This window comes from Sceloporus occidentalis, unplaced genomic scaffold, assembly GCF_023333645.1.
Source record: "Sceloporus occidentalis isolate IW3139 unplaced genomic scaffold, rSceOcc1.0.p SCAF_6, whole genome shotgun sequence".
In the NCBI taxonomy this organism is placed as follows: Eukaryota; Metazoa; Chordata; class Lepidosauria; order Squamata; family Phrynosomatidae; genus Sceloporus; species Sceloporus occidentalis.
In genome coordinates this window covers 53,090,772-53,109,798 of record NW_028316986.1, presented here as the reverse complement: position 1 = coordinate 53,109,798, position 19,027 = coordinate 53,090,772, and the positions used below count along the sequence as shown (strand labels likewise).

The 19,027-nt window shown below is 42.7% G+C and overlaps 1 protein-coding gene across 2 annotated transcripts in view; it reads left to right on the top strand.

Annotated features, from left to right (window-relative positions):
• The window catches only part of CAPN11 (calpain 11), a 53,601-nt gene that overhangs the window by 25,153 nt on the left and 9,421 nt on the right, over window positions 1-19,027 (top strand). The window contains exons 4-19 of one of the 2 annotated variants that reach the window (XM_089529648.1): window positions 872-990; window positions 1,224-1,357; window positions 2,027-2,195; window positions 5,529-5,612; window positions 5,697-5,782; window positions 6,271-6,345; window positions 6,661-6,821; window positions 7,158-7,327; window positions 7,431-7,442; window positions 7,978-8,189; window positions 9,630-9,669; window positions 10,609-10,674; window positions 12,503-12,560; window positions 12,707-12,771; window positions 16,591-16,659; window positions 16,793-16,871. In XM_089529648.1, coding sequence (XP_089385774.1) covers window positions 872-990; window positions 1,224-1,357; window positions 2,027-2,195; window positions 5,529-5,612; window positions 5,697-5,782; window positions 6,271-6,345; window positions 6,661-6,821; window positions 7,158-7,327; window positions 7,431-7,442; window positions 7,978-8,189; window positions 9,630-9,669; window positions 10,609-10,674; window positions 12,503-12,560; window positions 12,707-12,771; window positions 16,591-16,659; window positions 16,793-16,871 — 1,599 coding nt within the window. The remainder of the gene's footprint in view (window positions 1-871; window positions 991-1,223; window positions 1,358-2,026; window positions 2,196-5,528; window positions 5,613-5,696; window positions 5,783-6,270; window positions 6,346-6,660; window positions 6,822-7,157; window positions 7,328-7,430; window positions 7,443-7,977; window positions 8,190-9,629; window positions 9,670-10,608; window positions 10,675-12,502; window positions 12,561-12,706; window positions 12,772-16,590; window positions 16,660-16,792; window positions 16,872-19,027) is intronic. The other variant, XM_089529649.1, reaches the window with a different exon arrangement.

Genomic DNA, 19,027 nt, shown 5'->3' with positions numbered 1-19,027 from the left:
ACATTCTTTTGATTGATGAGAGCATCTGGAGCTTTGCTGCAAGTTGGTTTGCATCCAGCTAGCTGTCTACTTCCTTCTTCTCTCAGATATCCTAAAAAGAACCTTTAGATGGTTTGTTCTGAGGTTAAATTGTGCATATAGTCATTTTCATCAGTCCACAGGGGCATGATATCAAAAATTTAAGCTGAGCAGGCATCCCTGTTTCACACAGAACAGAATCAAATGGATAGAGACAGCATTTTTTAAAATGTTCTTCTTGGCTTGTATACAAAAAGCATACTTTAAAACAGAAATCAAAAGAAAAGAATTATATAATTAAAAATTGACTAATTTGAAAGTGGACTTAATGCCAGATATTGGATGCTGCCTAATGGGGAATTTTCTTGTAACTTTTTTTAAAAAAAACTGTTTGTTTTTTAAGAGCCAACAAGTACATTGCTTTCATTTTATGGATGCTCAATTCACAAGTTCTGGTTAAAAAATTGTCCATCACTGTTTTTAGATATCATAATAGAATAAAGATGATAATATTATTGTTTTGCATAGATTCTGATGGTTTTGTCAGATAAATAGTTTTAAGGAACACATTTGCACGAGGTTCTGTGTCTTCTGTGCTGATTATTTTTTAGGATTAGAGCTTGGAACAGTTACTTTTTGAATTACATCTCTCAGAATCCCCCAGCCAGCATGGCCAGTGGGTTGAGGACTTGCAATCCAAAAAGTAACTATTCTATGTTTTGAGATATATGTGTTTCAGAGCAAAAGAGGATATATATGTCATGATATAAATGTCATGAGGAGTGAGCCATTATTGAACACATGGAGCAGAATAGTGATTTGGGTACCCAGATATTATGGTCTTGATCTTCAGGTGACTGTTGGCTGCTGGCTGCTATTGGTTCCCTGACTCTCAATGAGGACCTTCTGCACCGAGTTGTACCCCATGGTCAGAGCTTCCAGGAGGACTATGCGGGCATCTTCCACTTCCAGGTAAGATCAAGGAAATGGTATTCACCTCTCCACCAGGAAATGTTTCATAGTCCTTTTTTTAACAATAGAAGGGAACCGGGGTATGGAAACTGTATAGCCACAAAGAGGAAAATTCTTGGCTGGGAAACACGACTGTTGCCCTATTCATCGCTAACATTCACCTTACTTTTACCTCATCATTATCAACAATGCTGGGCCACATCCCATTGTTCTCTTGTTTCTTATCTCCCCAGATCTGGCAGTTTGGTGAATGGGTGGATGTGGTAGTAGATGATCGACTACCAACCAAAGATGGAGAGCTAGTATTTGTGCATTCAGCAGAATGTCAGGAGTTCTGGAGTGCTCTACTGGAAAAGGCATACGCTAAGTGAGTATTGCCTTAGTTCATGTTATGCAGAATGTTTGGGAATTATCGCACGAGGCACTTATCGTGCTGGAGTCGTTGCCCAAACGCTTCAGCAGCACAGAGGTGGGATAGCCAGTTGCACTTCTGATGCATCATTGAGGCGGCCCACTCTTCTCTTGTCCATGAATCGTTCGCAGAGCAGCCATTTTTGTAATAACGGAAGTTCCCATTATGGCTGCTCTACAAACAACTAGTCGACTGGAGAAGAGCAGGACGTCTCAACGACTCTTCAAAAGCGCGACCGGCTATCCCACCTCCGTGCTTCTGAAACGTTTGGGCAAAGATTTAAGCATGGTAAGGGCCTCGTGTGATAATCCCCTTTGAGCGGGTGATGGGTTCCCCTCCTTTACATACTTCCTGCAGAAAGCCATGTTCTTGTTTTGTTACTCCTCCCCGCTTTTTTCAAAAATCTCCCCATATTCACCACCCCATTGCATGCTTTTTGGGGATCAGTAGGCATAGTATAATACTATCTGCCTAAGAGCTTGGAAAAATCACTTTTTCATAGTACAGCTGCCAGAATCTCTCTGTCAGCATGGCCATCAACCATCTTCCTCTATTACTACTCCAGAAAAATACCTTTTCTGAACTCTAACCCAGCAAACTTTCTCACTTCTGTCTGTCATATAGGTTGAATGGCTCTTATGAAGCCCTGTCAGGGGGCAGCACCACAGAAGGCTTTGAGGACTTCACAGGTGGTGTGGCAGAAATGTATGATCTTAAGAAGCCACCTCGTGACCTTGCCAGGATCATTTGTAAGGCTCTTGAAAGGGGGTCCCTACTTGGCTGTTCCATTGATGTAAGTGCCTCATACTGGAGTCATTTGTCAATGCTTTTGAAGAACTGTTATGGTTATAAACAGTACAGGGATTTAATCAGGGCAGAACAGCAGAATGGGCCCAAAGATTAACTGAAAATCATAATGTGGGACAGAAAATATTACGCCATAGATTTCCTTTTCTTATGTTAAGCTGTAGGAAGAGACTTTTGGCTAGTGCCTCCTTGTGGTGAGAAGGTGTACTGAAAATCACTCTTCAGGCAAATATTCACGCTTACATTTTACTTGGAGTTTTTAATTGTGTTCTTTAAATATTGTTGCTTTGTTATGTGCAAAGAGCCAGTCATGTTCTGATCTGAGATACACACTTAATAATAATAATAATAATAATAATAATTTTTATTTGTATACTGCTTTTCCTTCAGATCAAAGCGGTTCAATCATGTCCTGGGACACTTGCCAAACACACATCCTGGAGACACACGTTGGACATTATCACACAGTGACCTATGTGCTGTCATCCCAAAAATAGTTAAAGTGCAGCCACTCCAGAAAAGCAAGCCCATTTGCTAATAATTATCATACGCAAGAGCACAACAAGGGTTTAAAGGCACAGTATTTAGGGTTAGATTCAAATTTGGCTATCAGATGGGTGAGGACAAATCCCCATTGCTTCTGTGTGTGTGTGTGTGTGTGTGTGTCATCTGTTCTGAGCATGCTCCAAACTGTCACTTCCACAAGTGCCTCGCCCACATGCTGCAGGGAGGGAGGGTAAACCAGGGAGGGAAGCCTCTTTGCCACAAAAACCCCAAAAGCTGTTTCTGAGGAAGGCAGGCCACAAAGACACACACCTACACACAAGAGTCATATGAGTCCTATTTCCTGTGGGGCTGAGAGAGTGTGAGTTTCTCAAGGTCACCCAGTGGGTTTCATGACCAAACAAGGTCCCTATCTGTCATCCATCGATCTCTGTCTGTCTGTCTGTCACCCATCTTTCTGTGTGTGTGTGTGTGTGTGATCTATCTATCCATCCATCCATCTATCCACCTACCGTACCTATCTATATCTGTCTCTCTCTGTCATCTGTCTCTCTGCCATCTATCTATATCTATCTATCTATCTATCTATCTATCTATCTATCTATCTATCTATCATATATCTCTCCATTTACCTCTCTCTCTGCCATCTGTCTGTCTGTCTATCCATCCATCCACCTATCTATATATCTGTCTATCCAACTACCGTACCTATCTATCTTTGTCATCTGTCTCTCTCTGTCATCTCTCTCTGCCATCTATCTGTCTGTCTGTCTGTCTGTATGTCTGTCTGTCTGTCTGTCTATCCACTTACCTCTCTCTCTGCTATCTACCTATCTATCTATCTATCTATCTATCTATCTATCTATCTCTGTCAGAGAAGGAGGGGTCCATAAACTTTCCTGGTTCCAGCGAGGGTGAGCCTCCCAGATGTCCTCCTTTTCCAGCACATGTCTTCCATTTCTTCCTCCTGTCCAGGAGGACTTCCAAAATGCGCTCTCTCTTCCTTTGCAAGCTCCAAAACCAGACACAGATACACAAGAGAGAGAGAGAAAGAGGAGGCTCCGGCCAGAAGCCTGCCTAATTCCATGTCCTCCTTTTCCAGGGCATGTCCTCCATTACTGCCAAAGGCTTTCTGCCTCTGCCTTCTCCCAGAAGAAAGCAGCAAAGATGAGGAAAGCCAGGGAAGTGTGTGTATGTGTCCCTTTAAATTCTCCCTCTTTGGCAAGAAAAGGCACCCTGGGAAACGAAGTCGTGGGAGGCTTGCTTTCCACATGGCTGGCATTACGTGAAAGGAGTAGTTCGCAAACAAAAGGGACTCCTAACTCCGGTAGTTTTGCGAATTTGCTTTCTCCTGATTGACCTCCCATTCACCCTAGATTCACTCCAGACTGGCTTCTGCCTTGTGTGGAAAACAGCTGCGAATTTGCCCATGAACCCTGGATGACTCTGCATTGCCCCCACTTTAACCTTCCAATTTTGCCCCGTTTGATAACGTCCATTGTCATTCCCTCTTAAACTTGATTATTTGCCCATTACAAACTCTTCTACAGTTTTCCTATCCATGTTTTTTTTAATGTGCGTAGATAAAAATAATACTAGGGATTGCATACAAATAGACACCAGCCTAACAAGATAAATCCTATAGTTCCAAGTTGTAAAGAAGAAACACGCCAAATCAAGGTTTGCCCCCAATTTGCTTTTGTTTCCCATAAGAAACAGAAACTGCAGACCATCCAATAGAATCCACAGAAGAAAAGAGACACATTTCAAGATGCTCAAAAAACAATTGATTTATTAGTAGAAAAGCCAAATGCATTTTGGCCTGTGTGCAGTCTTAAGGCTTTTGTCACGGGTGCTATTTGTTTTTGTTGTTGTTGCGTGCCTTAAAGTCCTTTCCAACTTATGGCAAACCAAAGGCAACCCTATCATAGGGTTTTCTTGGCAAGTTTCTTCAAGGGGGGTGCCATTGTGCTCCTCTGAGGCGGAGAGAGTGTGACTTGCCCAAAGTCACCTAGTGGATTTACATAGCTGAGTCAGGATTTGAATCCTGGTATTCCAGAGTCACAGTCCAGTGCTCAAAGCACTACACCACGCTGGTTCTTCAGGGTGCTGTATAAAATCATAAAAGGACAACATGTAAATACATCAGATCACATTACATAAAATTGTTATTACACTGGTACATTGGCTATAGACTGAACTTAGCTATTTGAAATCAAAAATTTCTGAGCCAAGAACTCTCAAACTGTTTACTGTGACACATTTGTTCTTTTATGATTTTATATCCCCCTGAAAAAAAAGCCTTAAGAGTACTGTATACATAGACCAGAACACATCAGCTTTTCTACTAATAAAACAAATTCTTTTATTTTCCATACTCTGGCATGGCTGTTAATGCATTGATCCCTAAGGATAGATTTCTATAGATTTGTGAGTTAAAAGAAGTTTTTTCCCTCCTCCAATTCATTTTGGAAGAATCAGAAAGACATTGTGGAGCATGCAAGAAAAATGAATAAAATCCACATCACAAATATATTATGAGAGGATGGGCTAGAGCTAATTTTTTTAGCTGGGAGCATATTTTCTTCATAGAATTTGCATATTTACAAATCCTGTAAAGACTAAAGTTGGTGTATAGTTTACACTCAGTTTAGGGATTCTTAACTGATATTCATATGTTATGTTTAGTAGATATTTTAATCATTCAGTATTGACTTATATTCTGCTGAAATTTAAGATGCTGAAATGGGAGCTTTTTTATGGGGAGAGGGAACTTAGAGCCTACAGACCAATGTCACCTTTTCTTTCTTTACAGATCACAAGTGCATTTGATATGGAAGCAGTCACTTTCAAGAAGCTAGTGAAGGGTCATGCCTATTCTGTCACAGGATTCAAGAATGTGAGTTGCTCTTCACAATGTTGTAGAGAACTGTTCAAAGGCTTAGCCAGGTTTGCAGGTTGCTTAATATCTCAACTTTGACAGGTGGAATATCGTGGCCGACAAGAATCACTCATCCGTATAAGGAACCCCTGGGGTCAGGTAGAGTGGACTGGAGCCTGGAGTGATAGGTGAGTGTGACAAGGAACTGCAGTGTCTTCAGTAAATGCCCACCTGCGGCATCTGAGAAGGGCCCTGTTGTGTGCGGGCACATAAAAGTAATTCACAAATGCAGGTGTAAATGAGCTATCACAAAAAGTTATTTCAGTATCATTTCAAATACAAATGCTTTTTGATTAAATAAGTTCACCCATGTAGCCCTGAGTAAATGAAGAAAAAATCAAGTAAGAAGCCTTACACTGAGTCAAACAAATTTAGTTTACCTGTACTAACAGGCAGTGACTCTCTAGGGTTTAAGATTAGTGTTTCCTAGTCCTACCTGCAGATACTAGGTTTTGAATCTAGGACCTTTTTCAGTGGAAAGCAGGTGCTATAACACTGAATTATTGCTCTTTGAACTAGCCTTTTGTTGCTCCCTAAAAGTGATATTCTTGGATAAATTTGGAAGTGAGTAGTATGGGGAAAACACAGCATAACAGCCTTTTGGTTGCCATTTTAGCTCTTCTGAGTGGAATGAAGTGGACCCCGATCAGAGTGAAGAACTGCAATTAAAAATGGAAGATGGTGAATTCTGGTAGGTACCTAGATTCATGGAACAATTCCTTGATGATTCATGTGCATGCAGGAGCAAAAGCCAACAAATGTGAAAGGTTATCGTTCTCACCTCTGTGTCAGTAAATTCAAAAATAATTGATGCCAACAGATTTTTTAAAAATATACTTATACCTCCTTTTGAGTTTGTACCATAAAGATGGTGCATGAGTAGTAATGGTAGCTATTCTCTTTTCATTTGAAAGCATTGTGACCATCATGTCCCCTTCTGCTCTTGTGCCTTCTCACAGACCTCACCATCCTTTCTGTTTGGTTTTGCCATCTTTTGCCCCTGCAGGATGTCTTTTCGAGACTTTATGCGTGAATTTTCCAGACTGGAGATCTGTAACCTCACCCCAGATGCTCTGAACAAGGATGAGTTAAGCAAATGGCACACCACTCTGTATGAAGGCTCCTGGCGCCGGGGCAGTACAGCTGGCGGCTGCAGGAACCATCCAGGTAATACCTGGTTTTCTATTCTTTCTCAACCTCTTTTCTCTTTCTTTGCTGGTGAACTATTGAGCCTTGTATTCTACATAACGTATACATTTTTAAAATTGGGAACATCATGCATAATTGCATGCTATAACTTGCATCAGTGTAAGTCTTAGAAGCATTGTATCTATTTTCTAATGTGGCATCTCTCTGGATGGCTCAAAAGTTGTGGAAAACCCGTTCATTTCTAGTGATACAATCATTTATTTATATTATTTGTACCTTGCCTTTCTTCCAGTACAAGACCCATGATGGCTTTCATAATATTGTCTAACTGGAGTCTTCCCTCTCTCCTTGCAGCAACATTCTGGATTAATCCTCAGTTCAAAATCAAGCTTTTAGAAGAGGATGATGACCCCGAGGACGATGAGGTGGCTTGCACTTCCTTAGTGGCCTTGATGCAAAAACACCGCCGAAAAGCACGCCGAGCTGGAGAGGACATGCACACCATTGGCTTTGCTGTCTATGAGGTAACCCTGCAAGGTCTTTTGGTGTTGCTTTTCACCAGCAAAATTTAACAGAAGCTAATTTCTAATCTTTATCTTTCTCACCCCTCCCCTCATCTTTTTGTAGGTTCCTGAAGAGGTATGTTTTGAGCAGTGAAAAACATTATTGAACTGTGACAGCTAGCTGAAATGGATTGATCTAAAGATTTATTCTCTTCCTTAATCAGTCTGCAAGGAATCTGGAAAACATATTATTAGAAATAGTCCCAGTGCGTGTACAGCTTCTTGCATATGGAACAACACTTTGTCCACAACCATGATTAACCAAGATAGTCAAAGTTTTATATGTTCTCACTAGAAATTCTCCATCCCCTGTCATTAACCAGAGCAAGTATGCAACATAAGGAAAGGTCAAAGTACTTCCTTACTTAAAGTTTTTTCAACATTGCAGTGGCAGATGGGTTTTTCTTTTGTTCTGATACTTTCCTGTGTCTTCATCATGAAGGACTTTTTGGTTCACAAGACTTATCCCCCATCTATATGATTTTATCTCTGGGCTTTTATTGGGTGTATTTGTATCTATCCATGCAGTGTGTTGGCTGTTTGTCATCTTTGGGGTGCAGGGATGACCCATTTGTATGGCTGCACCATACACCTTGCTGCTTATCTCCCAGGCACAGGGCTGCCAGAATGTCCACATGAAGAAGGATTTCTTTTTGAGGAACCAGTCTCGGGCACGCTCAGAAACCTTTATCAACCTGCGGGAAGTAAGCAATCACATTCGCTTGCCCCCTGGCGAATACATCATAGTGCCCTCTACCTTCGAGCCTAACAAGGAAGCAGACTTCGTCCTGCGTGTCTTCACAGAAAAGCAATCTGACATAGAGTGCGTTCATGATTTGTATGCATTATTCCAGTATTTATATGTTTTTTGTAAGGTATTGGTGAGCATCTCTCAAGCCTACTCTGCAGAGATTTCTGTGCTTCTGTTCTCCAATATCAAGAGTGTTGTTGTGGTGAGGAGAGTTGGTTGGAGGTGGAGAAAACTCTTTTGGGTTGTAGGTGTGGGCAAAATATTCAAAAGCACGTTTAGGAAGCCACCTGACTGTGCACTATTCAGTGCCTTGATCATCTAAAGTGACTTTATATATTTAGATACCTGAGTGAATGCCATAACATACCACTGTATGTGGTAGATGGATGGCTCCCCTCAGACTCATTGAAAGGGATCATAGAATCGTAGAATTGGAAGAGACCACAAGGGCCATCCAGTCCAACCCCCTGCCATGCAGGAACTCTCACTCAAAGCATCCCCAACAGATGGCCATCCAGCCTCTGCTTAAAGACCTCCAAAGAAGGAGACTCCACTATACTCTGAGGGAATGTGTTCCACTGTCAAACAGCCCTTACTGTCAAGAAGTTCCTCCTAATGTTGAGGTGGAATCTCTTTTCCTGTAGTTTACGTCCATTGTTCTAGTTCCTGTTCTCTGGAGCAGCTCCCTTCTCAATATGGCATCCCTTCAAATATTTGAACAGGGCTATTATATCACCACTTAACCTTCTTTTCTCCAGGCTAAACATCCCCAGCTCCCTAAGTCGTTCCTCATAGGACATGGTTTCCAGACCCTTCACCATTTTAGTTGCCCTCCTTTGGACACGCTCCAGTTTCTCAATGTCCTTTTAAAATTGTGGTGCCCAGAACTGGACACAATATTCCAGGTAGGGCCTGACCAAAGCAGAATAGAGTGGCACTGTTACTTCTCTTGATCTAGACACTATACTTTTATTGATGCAACCTAAAATTTTAGCTGCCACATCACACTGTTGACTCATGTTCAACTTGTGATCTACTTGGACTCCTAGATCCCTTTCACATGTAGTTTCATTCAGCTAGGTGTCCCTCATTCTATATCTGTGCATTTCATTTTTCCGCCCTAAGTGCAGTACCTTACATTTCTCTGTGTTCAATTTCATTTTGTTAGCTTTGGCCCTGCTTTCTAATCTATTCAGGTCATTTTGAATTTTGATCCTGTCCTTTGGAGTATTAGCTATTCCTCCTAATTTGGTGTCATCTACAAATTTGATGAGTATGCCCCCAATTCTGTCATCCAATTCATTGATAAAGATGTTGAATAGCACTGGCCCCAGGACAGAGCCCTATGGGACCCCACTGGTCACTTCTCTCCAAGATTTAAAAGAGCCATTGTTGAGCACCCTTTGGGGATACAACAAGAGTGGTGTTTTTCCCTCAAAATCTCAATCTCTGTCAAATGACTTTCATACATACTTACTACAGAGCTTTCTAACAATATTCTTTCTTCTTCAGGGAATTGGACGAGGAGATCTCTGCAGATCTGCCAGATGAGGTAAGAACCCAACCCAGGAGGTGCTTTGTTAAAGTGTCACCTTTTTTTCCCTTTACCACTCTGTACTTGTGCTTTTAGCAATTATAGTGTGTACTGATATTTTGAAAGAAACCTGGAAATATTCCCCTTCACAAATTGCTTTGCCACTAGTTTATTTCCTCCTGAAGAGCTTTATTTTAAGTAATCCTAGCTGGTGAAAACAATTTTGAGTGAAGGATGGAGAAGAAAATAGAACTAAAGTAAGGATTCAGCCAAAGCAAAGAGGGGGAAATTGTATAAAGAAGTGACCTAATGATGAAGCGAACACAAGAGCCAGTGCGTTATAGTGTGTTAGTCAGGAGCTGGCCATTCCAGAGTGTAAACTTATTACCTGACTGTGGGCCAGACTCTCTCAGCTTACTTAGTTGTTACGAGGATACAGTGGGGAGGAGGAGAGCTATTTGTGCTGAACTGAGTTCATTGGAGAAAAGGCAGGAGATATGGATATATATGAAATATAGTTATGAGCTGATCTCATTTCAAACCTGGGATTCTAGAATAAATTCAACAATGGCGGGATACTGACCGCCTAAAAGGGCGGTCTTCTGCCGCCCTAGTTTGCTGCGTGAGGGAGCCGCAGCGGACAAACCGCACGGCTCCCTCGCACAGCAAAAAGAACCCGCAAAAGAGGGTTCTTTTTGCGGTGCCATTGTGACGCCGCAAGGCGCCAATGGCGCACTTGCAGCATCATAAAGGCGCCAAGACGTGTGGACGCTAGGCATCCGTCACGTCAAAATGGTGACGCCCATGTGTGTAGGGCGCCACCATTTTTACGCCCCCGTCAACGTGCGAGGGGCATTTGAAAGCGCCACCCCTTGCACGTGACGGGGCGCCTCATAGCGCCCGTTTAAATCGGGCCAATGTTAGTTGATCTGCTCCTCCTGTTTTTTATTTCCTTAGGAAGAAATCTCTGAGGATGATGTGGATGAAAACTTCAAGAACATGTTCCGTCAGCTTGCAGGAGAGGTGGGTACTGATATACAACATTCTCTGAATTTCTCCCCTACCAGTTGTTCTAAACAGTGAATAGTCAAAATATACAGTGAATATACAACATATCAATTGCTAATGTAGAAGTGTTTAGTCATTTCAGGCTCATAGTCCTTTGGATCCAATTTGCTGTAGTGGATACAGCACATAAACTTCACCAAAGACTGGTCTGACAGGCTACCCTAAGGTCACTTTCTTTCAACAACAACCTCTGATGCTGCCTCCTCCTCCTCTTCCTCCTCTTCCTCCTTCTTGTAGATTGAGTATCCATTGTTCAGAATTCCAAATTCCATAATACTCCAAAATTTAAAATTGTCCACATAGATAGCTGAGATACCTTTGCTTTCTGGCGGTTCAGCATACACAAAATTTGTTTCATGCACAAAATTATTTAAAATAGTATGTATAAAATTATTTTCAGGCTTTCTATATAAGGTGTATATGAAACATAAAAGAATGTCAAGTTTAGACATTGGGTCCCATTTCCAAGATATCTTATTATGTATATGCAGATGTTCCAAAATCTGGAAAAATCTGAAATCCAAAACACCTCTGGTCCCATGCATTTCAGATAAAGGAGGCTCAACCTATATGATCATCATCATCATTATTATCTTTATTGATATCCCTCCTTTCCCCTCAAGATTGCAGACTTACATATTAAAAATATTACAACTAAAATCATAAAACAAAAAAATCAGCATTAAAACTAAATTAAACAATTGACCAAATTAAAAACATACACTGTAAAAGTTTTAGAAGTTTCAGTGTACAATATAGTCATTTGTCTGAACACCTGTCTGAATAACAAAAAATCTTCACCTGCCACCTGAAGGACAGCAAGGAGGTGGCCCTTCTAACCTCATTCTACCTTATAGTTTGATACGGATAAAATGCAGAGTAGTGAGGACTTGTATATTTCACCTAGAATTGGAATGGGACAGTTCAGAATTGGCTAGTTCAGGGTCCAAATTTACCTCCCCCAACAATTTGCTGGTGGATTTTTACTATGTTCCCACCACACACCCAAATTACACAGCATCAGAATTTTACTGATGGCCTTTAAAGCAAAGGGAACATGTCATACGTTTTAGAGAAGGGCTAAACTTCTGGGAATTCTGCAGCTCTCCTTTAAAAGAAGGCCCAAGCTCCTTGTACACCATGTTTTCAGTGGAAACAACCTTGTTTTTTTGTCACCATCACTATACTGTTGAACTTCTTTGGAAGAATGTTGGAGGAAAATGCAGTAAATACATAGAGTAGAATGGAAACACTATATCATTTATGATCTCATGACATCTCAAAGATGATGGTGGCAAATTGGAATGAAGATTTCTGGATGGACGGTTTCTTAGATAAAATTTTCATTTCCATTTTCATGGTATGGCTTTCTTCAAGGTTATCCAGAGCTGTCCTTCAATACAGTGTTTCTTAATGTGGTGGTCCATGGTCTAGTCCCATGCTTCAAGCCATTGGCTGCTGATCCCTGGCAAGTTTCCAGGAAAGAAAAAAGCAAGGCTCTTGATCTTTGAGAGGGAAAAAATGCTGATTCCTCACATCAGATAATTGCTTTAACAGACATTCAGAGGCTGTCCAAAATGAGAGGTTCTTGCCTGATGGTTTCTACTAGAACCTAGGAAATTGGGGGTGGGGGTAGAGTTGGAGTATAAGTCATCAACCCACCCCTCCTGTCACCATGAACATTGTCCTGCTATGGAACGACAGAACTGCTTTTGGAAGACGGTGAAATTCTCAATACATATTACCAACCAGAAATGACATGATCTGCTGTCTGTTCCTCCAGGACATGGAAATCAGTGTCTTTGAACTCAGAACAATCCTAAACAGAGTCATTGCAAGACGTAAGTGTTTCATATTTAGTCCTCTGATCTATAGTGTATAATGATTACAGCTTCTGCACCTTCTTCTCCATGCACATACCCCAACAGTGTGTCATTTTGAAAACAGCTTCATAATTATCCTTGTTCCTTGTTTCCCCTTATGCCAGACAAAGATCTGAAGACAGATGGGTTCAGCTTAGATTCTTGCCGCAACATGGTCAACCTGATGGATGTATCCTTTCTTGATGTGGATAAGTTCAGGAGGAATTGACAAGGATTTTCCTGCTCTAAAGAAAGCCAAGGAAATACAAATCTGATCCAAAGATAGGATTTCCAGAACAAGTAGCCTTGCAAGAGATGACAGTTGTCTTTCCTTAAGTCTCATAGCTTAAATGGCACTGCAATGTTTTGACGTGCTTTTGCTCATTATTTATAAAGCAGAGTGGGAACTCTATGAGATAACCACTCAGTTGTAGAACATTATTTGCCAGTTGTGTGCTATCGTGCAGTCTCACTGTGTGTAGTTTATCCCAACACCTAAACTCAGGGGTAGGCAACCTTTCTGAGCCGGGGGCCGGGTTTCTGTCCCTCAGACAACTGGGGGGCCGAAGCCGGGGGGTGGATCTTCCACCCTCCGGGGGCGGTGCCACACACTGGGGCGGGGCCAGCGCTGGAGGCCTCGCCCTCTTTCCGGGCCCCTGACAGGCCCCAGGCCCTGTCAGGGGCCCGCAAAAAAGCCAACGGCGGGCACCAGCACTAGAGGCCTGGCCCTCTTTGCCAGACCTGCCACACCCCATCTCACATTCATTCTCTTTTCTTCCTCCCTTTTCCTTCTTCCATCTCCTTTTCTCATTCTCCCACTTCCTTCCCTCACTCCCACTCTTTTTCCTTCCATCCATCTCTCTCTTCCTCTCTTTTCCTTATTCTTCCCTTTCTATTTCCCTTTCACCTTCTTACTACCCTTCCATGCCTTTCTTCCTCCATTTCCTTTATTCCCCCTCTCTCACTCTCCCTTTTACTCTTTCTTTCCGTCCATTCATCTTTCTTCCTCCCTTTCCTTTATTTCCCCTTTCTTCCTTCCCTCCATTCCACCTCTTCCTTTATTTCCCTCTCCCTTTCTCTTCCTCTTTCCTTCTTCCTTCCCTCCTGTCTTCCTAGCTCCCTTCCCTTCCCCCCATCTCTCTCTCCACACCTCTTTCCTTCCTTCCTTCTTTCCCTTCCTGCTGGAGGCAGAGGTCCATCCCTTCTTCCTTCCCACCTCCCCTTCTCTTTCTCCTTCCTTCCTTCCCTATGTCTCCCTTCACATCCCCCTTTCCCTCATGTCTGTCTTCCTCCCTCCCTCCCCCATCTCTCCCTCCACACATCTTTCAATCCCTCTCGCCTTCATTTCCCCCTTCCTTTCTTCTTTCTTCCTGGCTCTCTTCTCTTCATCTCTACCTCCACACAGCTCTTTCTTTCTTTCTTTCTTTCTTTCTTTCTTTCTTTCTTTCCATCCCTTCCACTCTCTCTCCTTCTTTTCATCTCTTTCCTTCTTTCCACCCATCTCTCTCTTCCTTTTCCTTCCCCCTCCCTTTCTCATTCTCCCCTTTCCCTCCCTCCCTCCACCTCTCTTCCTTCCTTTCTTTCCTTCCATCCGTCTCTCTCTTCCTTTTCCTCCCACCCTTCCTTTCTCATTCGCATTCTCCCTTCTCCCCATCTCTCCCTCCACACCTCTTTCTTTCCTTCCCTCCTTTCCACTCTCCTTCCTTCCTTCCATCTCTTCTTCTTTCCCTATCTTTCTCCCTTTCTTTCTCTCCCTTCCACTCTCTCTCCTTCCTTCCTTCCTATCCTCCCTTCCCTCACCTGCTGGAGGCAGAGGTCCAGGAAGGAGGAGGCCAGCGGCTCCCCAAAGGCCCCACCCGCGAGCGTGAGAGACCTTTGGCCTCTCCCGCGAGCGAGCGGCGCCTTCGGGCTCTCGTGCGAGCGGCCGCTTGCGCGACAGGGAGGAGGCCGGCGGCCCCCCCAAAGGTCCTGCCCGCTCGCGCACGAGACCTTTGGCCTCTCGCGCGAGCGACCGGTGCCTTCGGCCTCTCACACGAGCAGTGGCTCGCGTGAGAGTGAAGAGGCCAGCGGCCCCCCCAAAGGCCCCGCCCGCTTGCGCGAGAGACCTTTGGCCTCTTGCGCGAGCGAGCGGCGCCTTTGGCCTCTCACGCGAGCCGCTGCTCGCGCGAGAGGGAGGAGGCTGGCGCCCCCCCAAGGGCCTGGTGCTGCTGCCGATTGCCGCGGCGGCGGCAGCACCGGGCACGGGCCGGTCCGCTAGCCTTGGCGGGCTGCATGTGGCCCGCGGGCCCTGCCTAAACTGGTTAGAAACCTGTTGAACGTTCAAATTATTAAGCTATTGTTGGAACCAGTCCATATTGGCTCATCCCTCAACCTCTACTCAGAAAAATATTTTGCATTTCTTACTAATGCCAGTGTGTCTCGTGTGTGTGTGTGTGTGTGTATGTGAAGAAGAACGATTCTATTCTGAAACCATACTATTTCCCAGTACAATTTCCCATTGTACTTACGACCATTTTGGTATTTTAGCTAGTGGACTATCATGTGTCTGTCTAAGGAAGGCACAAACAAATTGGGCAGAGAATGGATGTAAAGAATGGGATCTAGAAGTGAGAGCAAAGCCCAGTTAAGCAAATATGCTACCTGCTACATGTTTTATGCTTTATCTTTCTAAAGGAACACTGCATCAGCACAACAAGATCAGAATGGATCATTTGGGAACAGAAAGCAGTGTGTGAGAGAACAGACTAAAACCATTAATTGAAGCTAGTTGTCTGATTATTGTGATGTGAAACACTTCAGTGCTTTCATTCAGATAGGCACAGATAGCACTGGATTCTAAGTAGCCTTGTTAACAAGCCTTTGCTGGTCATGGGGAGTTAGTTGAAGCAATCAGTCATTCATTCTGCGCAACTCTATTTCACTTTATTATATATACAGCAGTGATGGCAAACCTTTTAGGGGCCAAGTGCCCAAACTAAAAGGTCTTCTGCCTTCTGGAGCAGGACTTCTTTTCCAGAGACAGCTAAAGGCCTGGGGGGGGGGGGAGGGGGAGGAATAGCTGCGAGCCTCCTCCTCCCCTCCGTGCCATTCCCGACCTCCAGCTGTCTCCAGAGAGGGAGAGTCGGGAAGGAGGGGGAACAGGCACATTCCTCTTCTACCTCTTCTTCCTTCTCTCCCTGCTGTGTGCCGAGGGGAAATGGTGTTGTGTGCCGTCTCTGGCACGTTTGCCATAGGTTCCATATATAGCATGGATGTAGGATAATTGTTATGGCCCTCCAGATGATGATGATGATGATGATGATGATAAATTTTATTTATATTTCCTGCCTCTCCCAATGGATCAAGGCAGGATTACAACCTTAAAACAGCAGTTACATCTAGATTACATGCAATAAAACAATGCATCACTCAAAAAATACAGTTTAAAACAAGAAAAACATCATCTGAAATGCACAAAAATGTTTTTGGCCTACAACTTCCAACAGTGCTATCCAGCATATAGGCAATTGTGAGGGATTATGGGAGTTGCAGCTCAAATGCCTATCCATTACATAATGCAGTCATTCTGATGTGACATGCACACAGATGTAGTGATTGCTCAAAGTCTTTTGTATCCTACGTAGTGGTTCTGGGATGGAAGGGTGGATGGAATTGACCTGTCCAATTAACAGTTTGTAAGCCAAACAGTTTGTAAGTGGCTGTGAGAAAGCATTATCACTTTTAGCTTCTGGTGCCACTTCCATCACCATTACCCAAACATCTTTGAGCTTGAAGAAATTTGTGGCAGAAGAGCAGGATATATACTCGAAATTAATGATAAACCTGTATCCCAGCCAATACTACTTTTTGGACTTTGCATACTTCCTCTCTATCCTTCAGTGGTTATTAGGAAGCTGGAGGTCCTGCCTACCTCATCTGTTCCATTATCTTTTCCTCAGATGTAGGAATTGTAAGCTTTTTTCTGTTCCATTTTTGTTTTGTTTTTTTCCGTGACTCTTCTCATCTTTAGAAAGATGGCAGTGCTCGTTTGGGGCTTGTGGAGTTTCAGATCTTGTGGAACAAGGTCAGGAGTTGGCTGGTAAGGAAGGGAGAGAGGCATGGGTGAGTGACACAACTGATACAATTCAAGAGAGGGGGGAGAGAGGGAGAGTACACAAAGGACAATGGGAGAAAGAATTAGAGTGTCAGCATTTTTTTCTTTGTCATGACAGAACATATTTCGTCAGCATGATCTGGATAAGTCGGGCACCATGAGTTCCTATGAGATGCGTCTGGCATTGGAAACAGCTGGTACGTTTTGAAGGGGAAGTTATAAAAATGCTACATTGTTGGGAGTGTTTATGAGCTGAAGTAGATGATACATTGACTGTGCTGTGTACAGATTTTGAATCCAAACATACCTTGTGTAATGCCGTATGTTCTGTTCCACATTGAGGAGTGAGAACATGGTCTAGTTTATCAGTAGGGTTAATACTTTCAGAACCTCAGAAGGCACAGCCAGTAATATCATAGGAATAGGGATCTATCAGTTTCAGCATTCTCTTCCCAATTCAGTTATCAGGTATGTTTTTTTCTTCCCCCTTCTGCATTAATGCAAAGAGACTAAAATATATACTCAACTATAAGTTGACCTCATGCATAGGTTGAGGGCAGATTTGAGGGGGCAAAATTATGGATTTTGATATGACCAATGGATAAGTCACGGGTAAAACTGAGGGACATGTAACAAAGGATCTAAAGGATGAAGCAAAGGAAAATGATACCAAAGAACTTACAAAATTCTGGCAGGCATAACTGTTTGTGCTTACCCTAAAGCCTAGATGGATGAGAGAGTAGAGGGGGTTGGTGCTTCTTTTAGGTTCTCTTAGGACGAGCTAAGCTCTTGCCTTTTGCCACTCTACTCAGAGAAGCGGGTGGTTCCTTTTTTTAATAAGAGTTAAAGTACTGTATTTACATTGACCAATAGATAAGTTGACCCAAATGTTTGAGTCAATTTTTTTGCCTAAAATTTCTAGACTTATACATGAGTATATACAGTACATTTGGATGAGTTTTTCATGTGCGTAAACATGTTTAATTATGTGCATTTTTCAAACCCAGTCATGTTTTTGTTAACATTTTTTCCCTCTGAAATGTTTCACAGGCCTTGGATGCATTTCCAAGGCAAGATGCACTTCATCCCATTGCTAGTCTTGGAAGAACTGGTTTTTAAATTTAATTTAATTTTTTGTGTAGGGAAATGAAAATCCAACAGATTCCTGTATCTGAGAGAGATAGAAGTTGCTAACCTCCTTTGTTCCCCCAACTCCAAAGTGGCTGTAAGAAAGCATAATCACTTTCAGCCTCTGGTACCACTTCCATCACCATTACCCAAACATCTTTGAGCTTGAAGAAATTCCTCAGATGTCTGTGTGTGTGTGTGTACACCCTTTTTCAAAAAAATGTACATGATTAAACATGTTTATGCACATGAAAAACACATCCAAATGTACTATAAAGTCTAGAAACAGGAGGAGCAAAAAAACCTATGTGTATGTATACACACACACACACACATATATTTACATACATACGACACATATACATGGAGATGTGGTGGCTGGGTGGTTAAGATGCTGATTCTGATTATTGCAAGATTGGCAGGTTGGTGGTTCGAGGCCCAAGCACTGCGTGATGAAGTGAGCTTCTGTCACTAGTCCCAGCTGCTGCCAACCTAGCAATTCAGAAGCATGTGGAAATGCAAGTAGATAAATAGGTACAACTTTAATGAGACGATAATAGCATTCTATGGAGTCATGCTAGCCACCTGACCAATAGGATCATCTTGGACAGTGCTGGCTCCCTTGGATTAGTAGTGGATGAGCCAGCCCTCTACAGTCAGACACAACTAAATCTTGTCAAGAGAAAATCTTTACCTTTACCTATGTTCATATTCTGCATAGAAAACATACTTCCTCTCCCAACTTGGCATTATTTAGTGCTCCAGTTACTGCATTTGCTTTCCACTCCACTCAGTTAAGAGGCAGGGTCTTTATTCCCCCAAGACTAACAGGGGAAAAGAAAGATGTTTGTAACATCTGAGGAAGAACAGTGGGACCTTGTTACCCACTGTAATTTGGTTCCAGGATCCCCTGTGGATAACAAAATCTGTGGATGCTCAAGTCCCATTAAATATAATGGCAGAGCAAAATGGTGTCCCATATATAAAATGGAAAATCAAGGTTTGCTATTGGGAATTTATACTTTTTTGGAATATTTTCAAGCCATGTATTCTTGAATCCATGGATAAAAAAATCCATGGATAAGGAGGGCTGACTGTAGCTTATGTTACCGGTTTCTTTCTTTCTCTCAGGTAGTCTCGATGGTGCTACAAGATCTCTTCTTTTGGTCCTTGTTTCACGTGTTCCTCCTCCACACACTTTTCCCCCCCTGGAACTATTGAATTA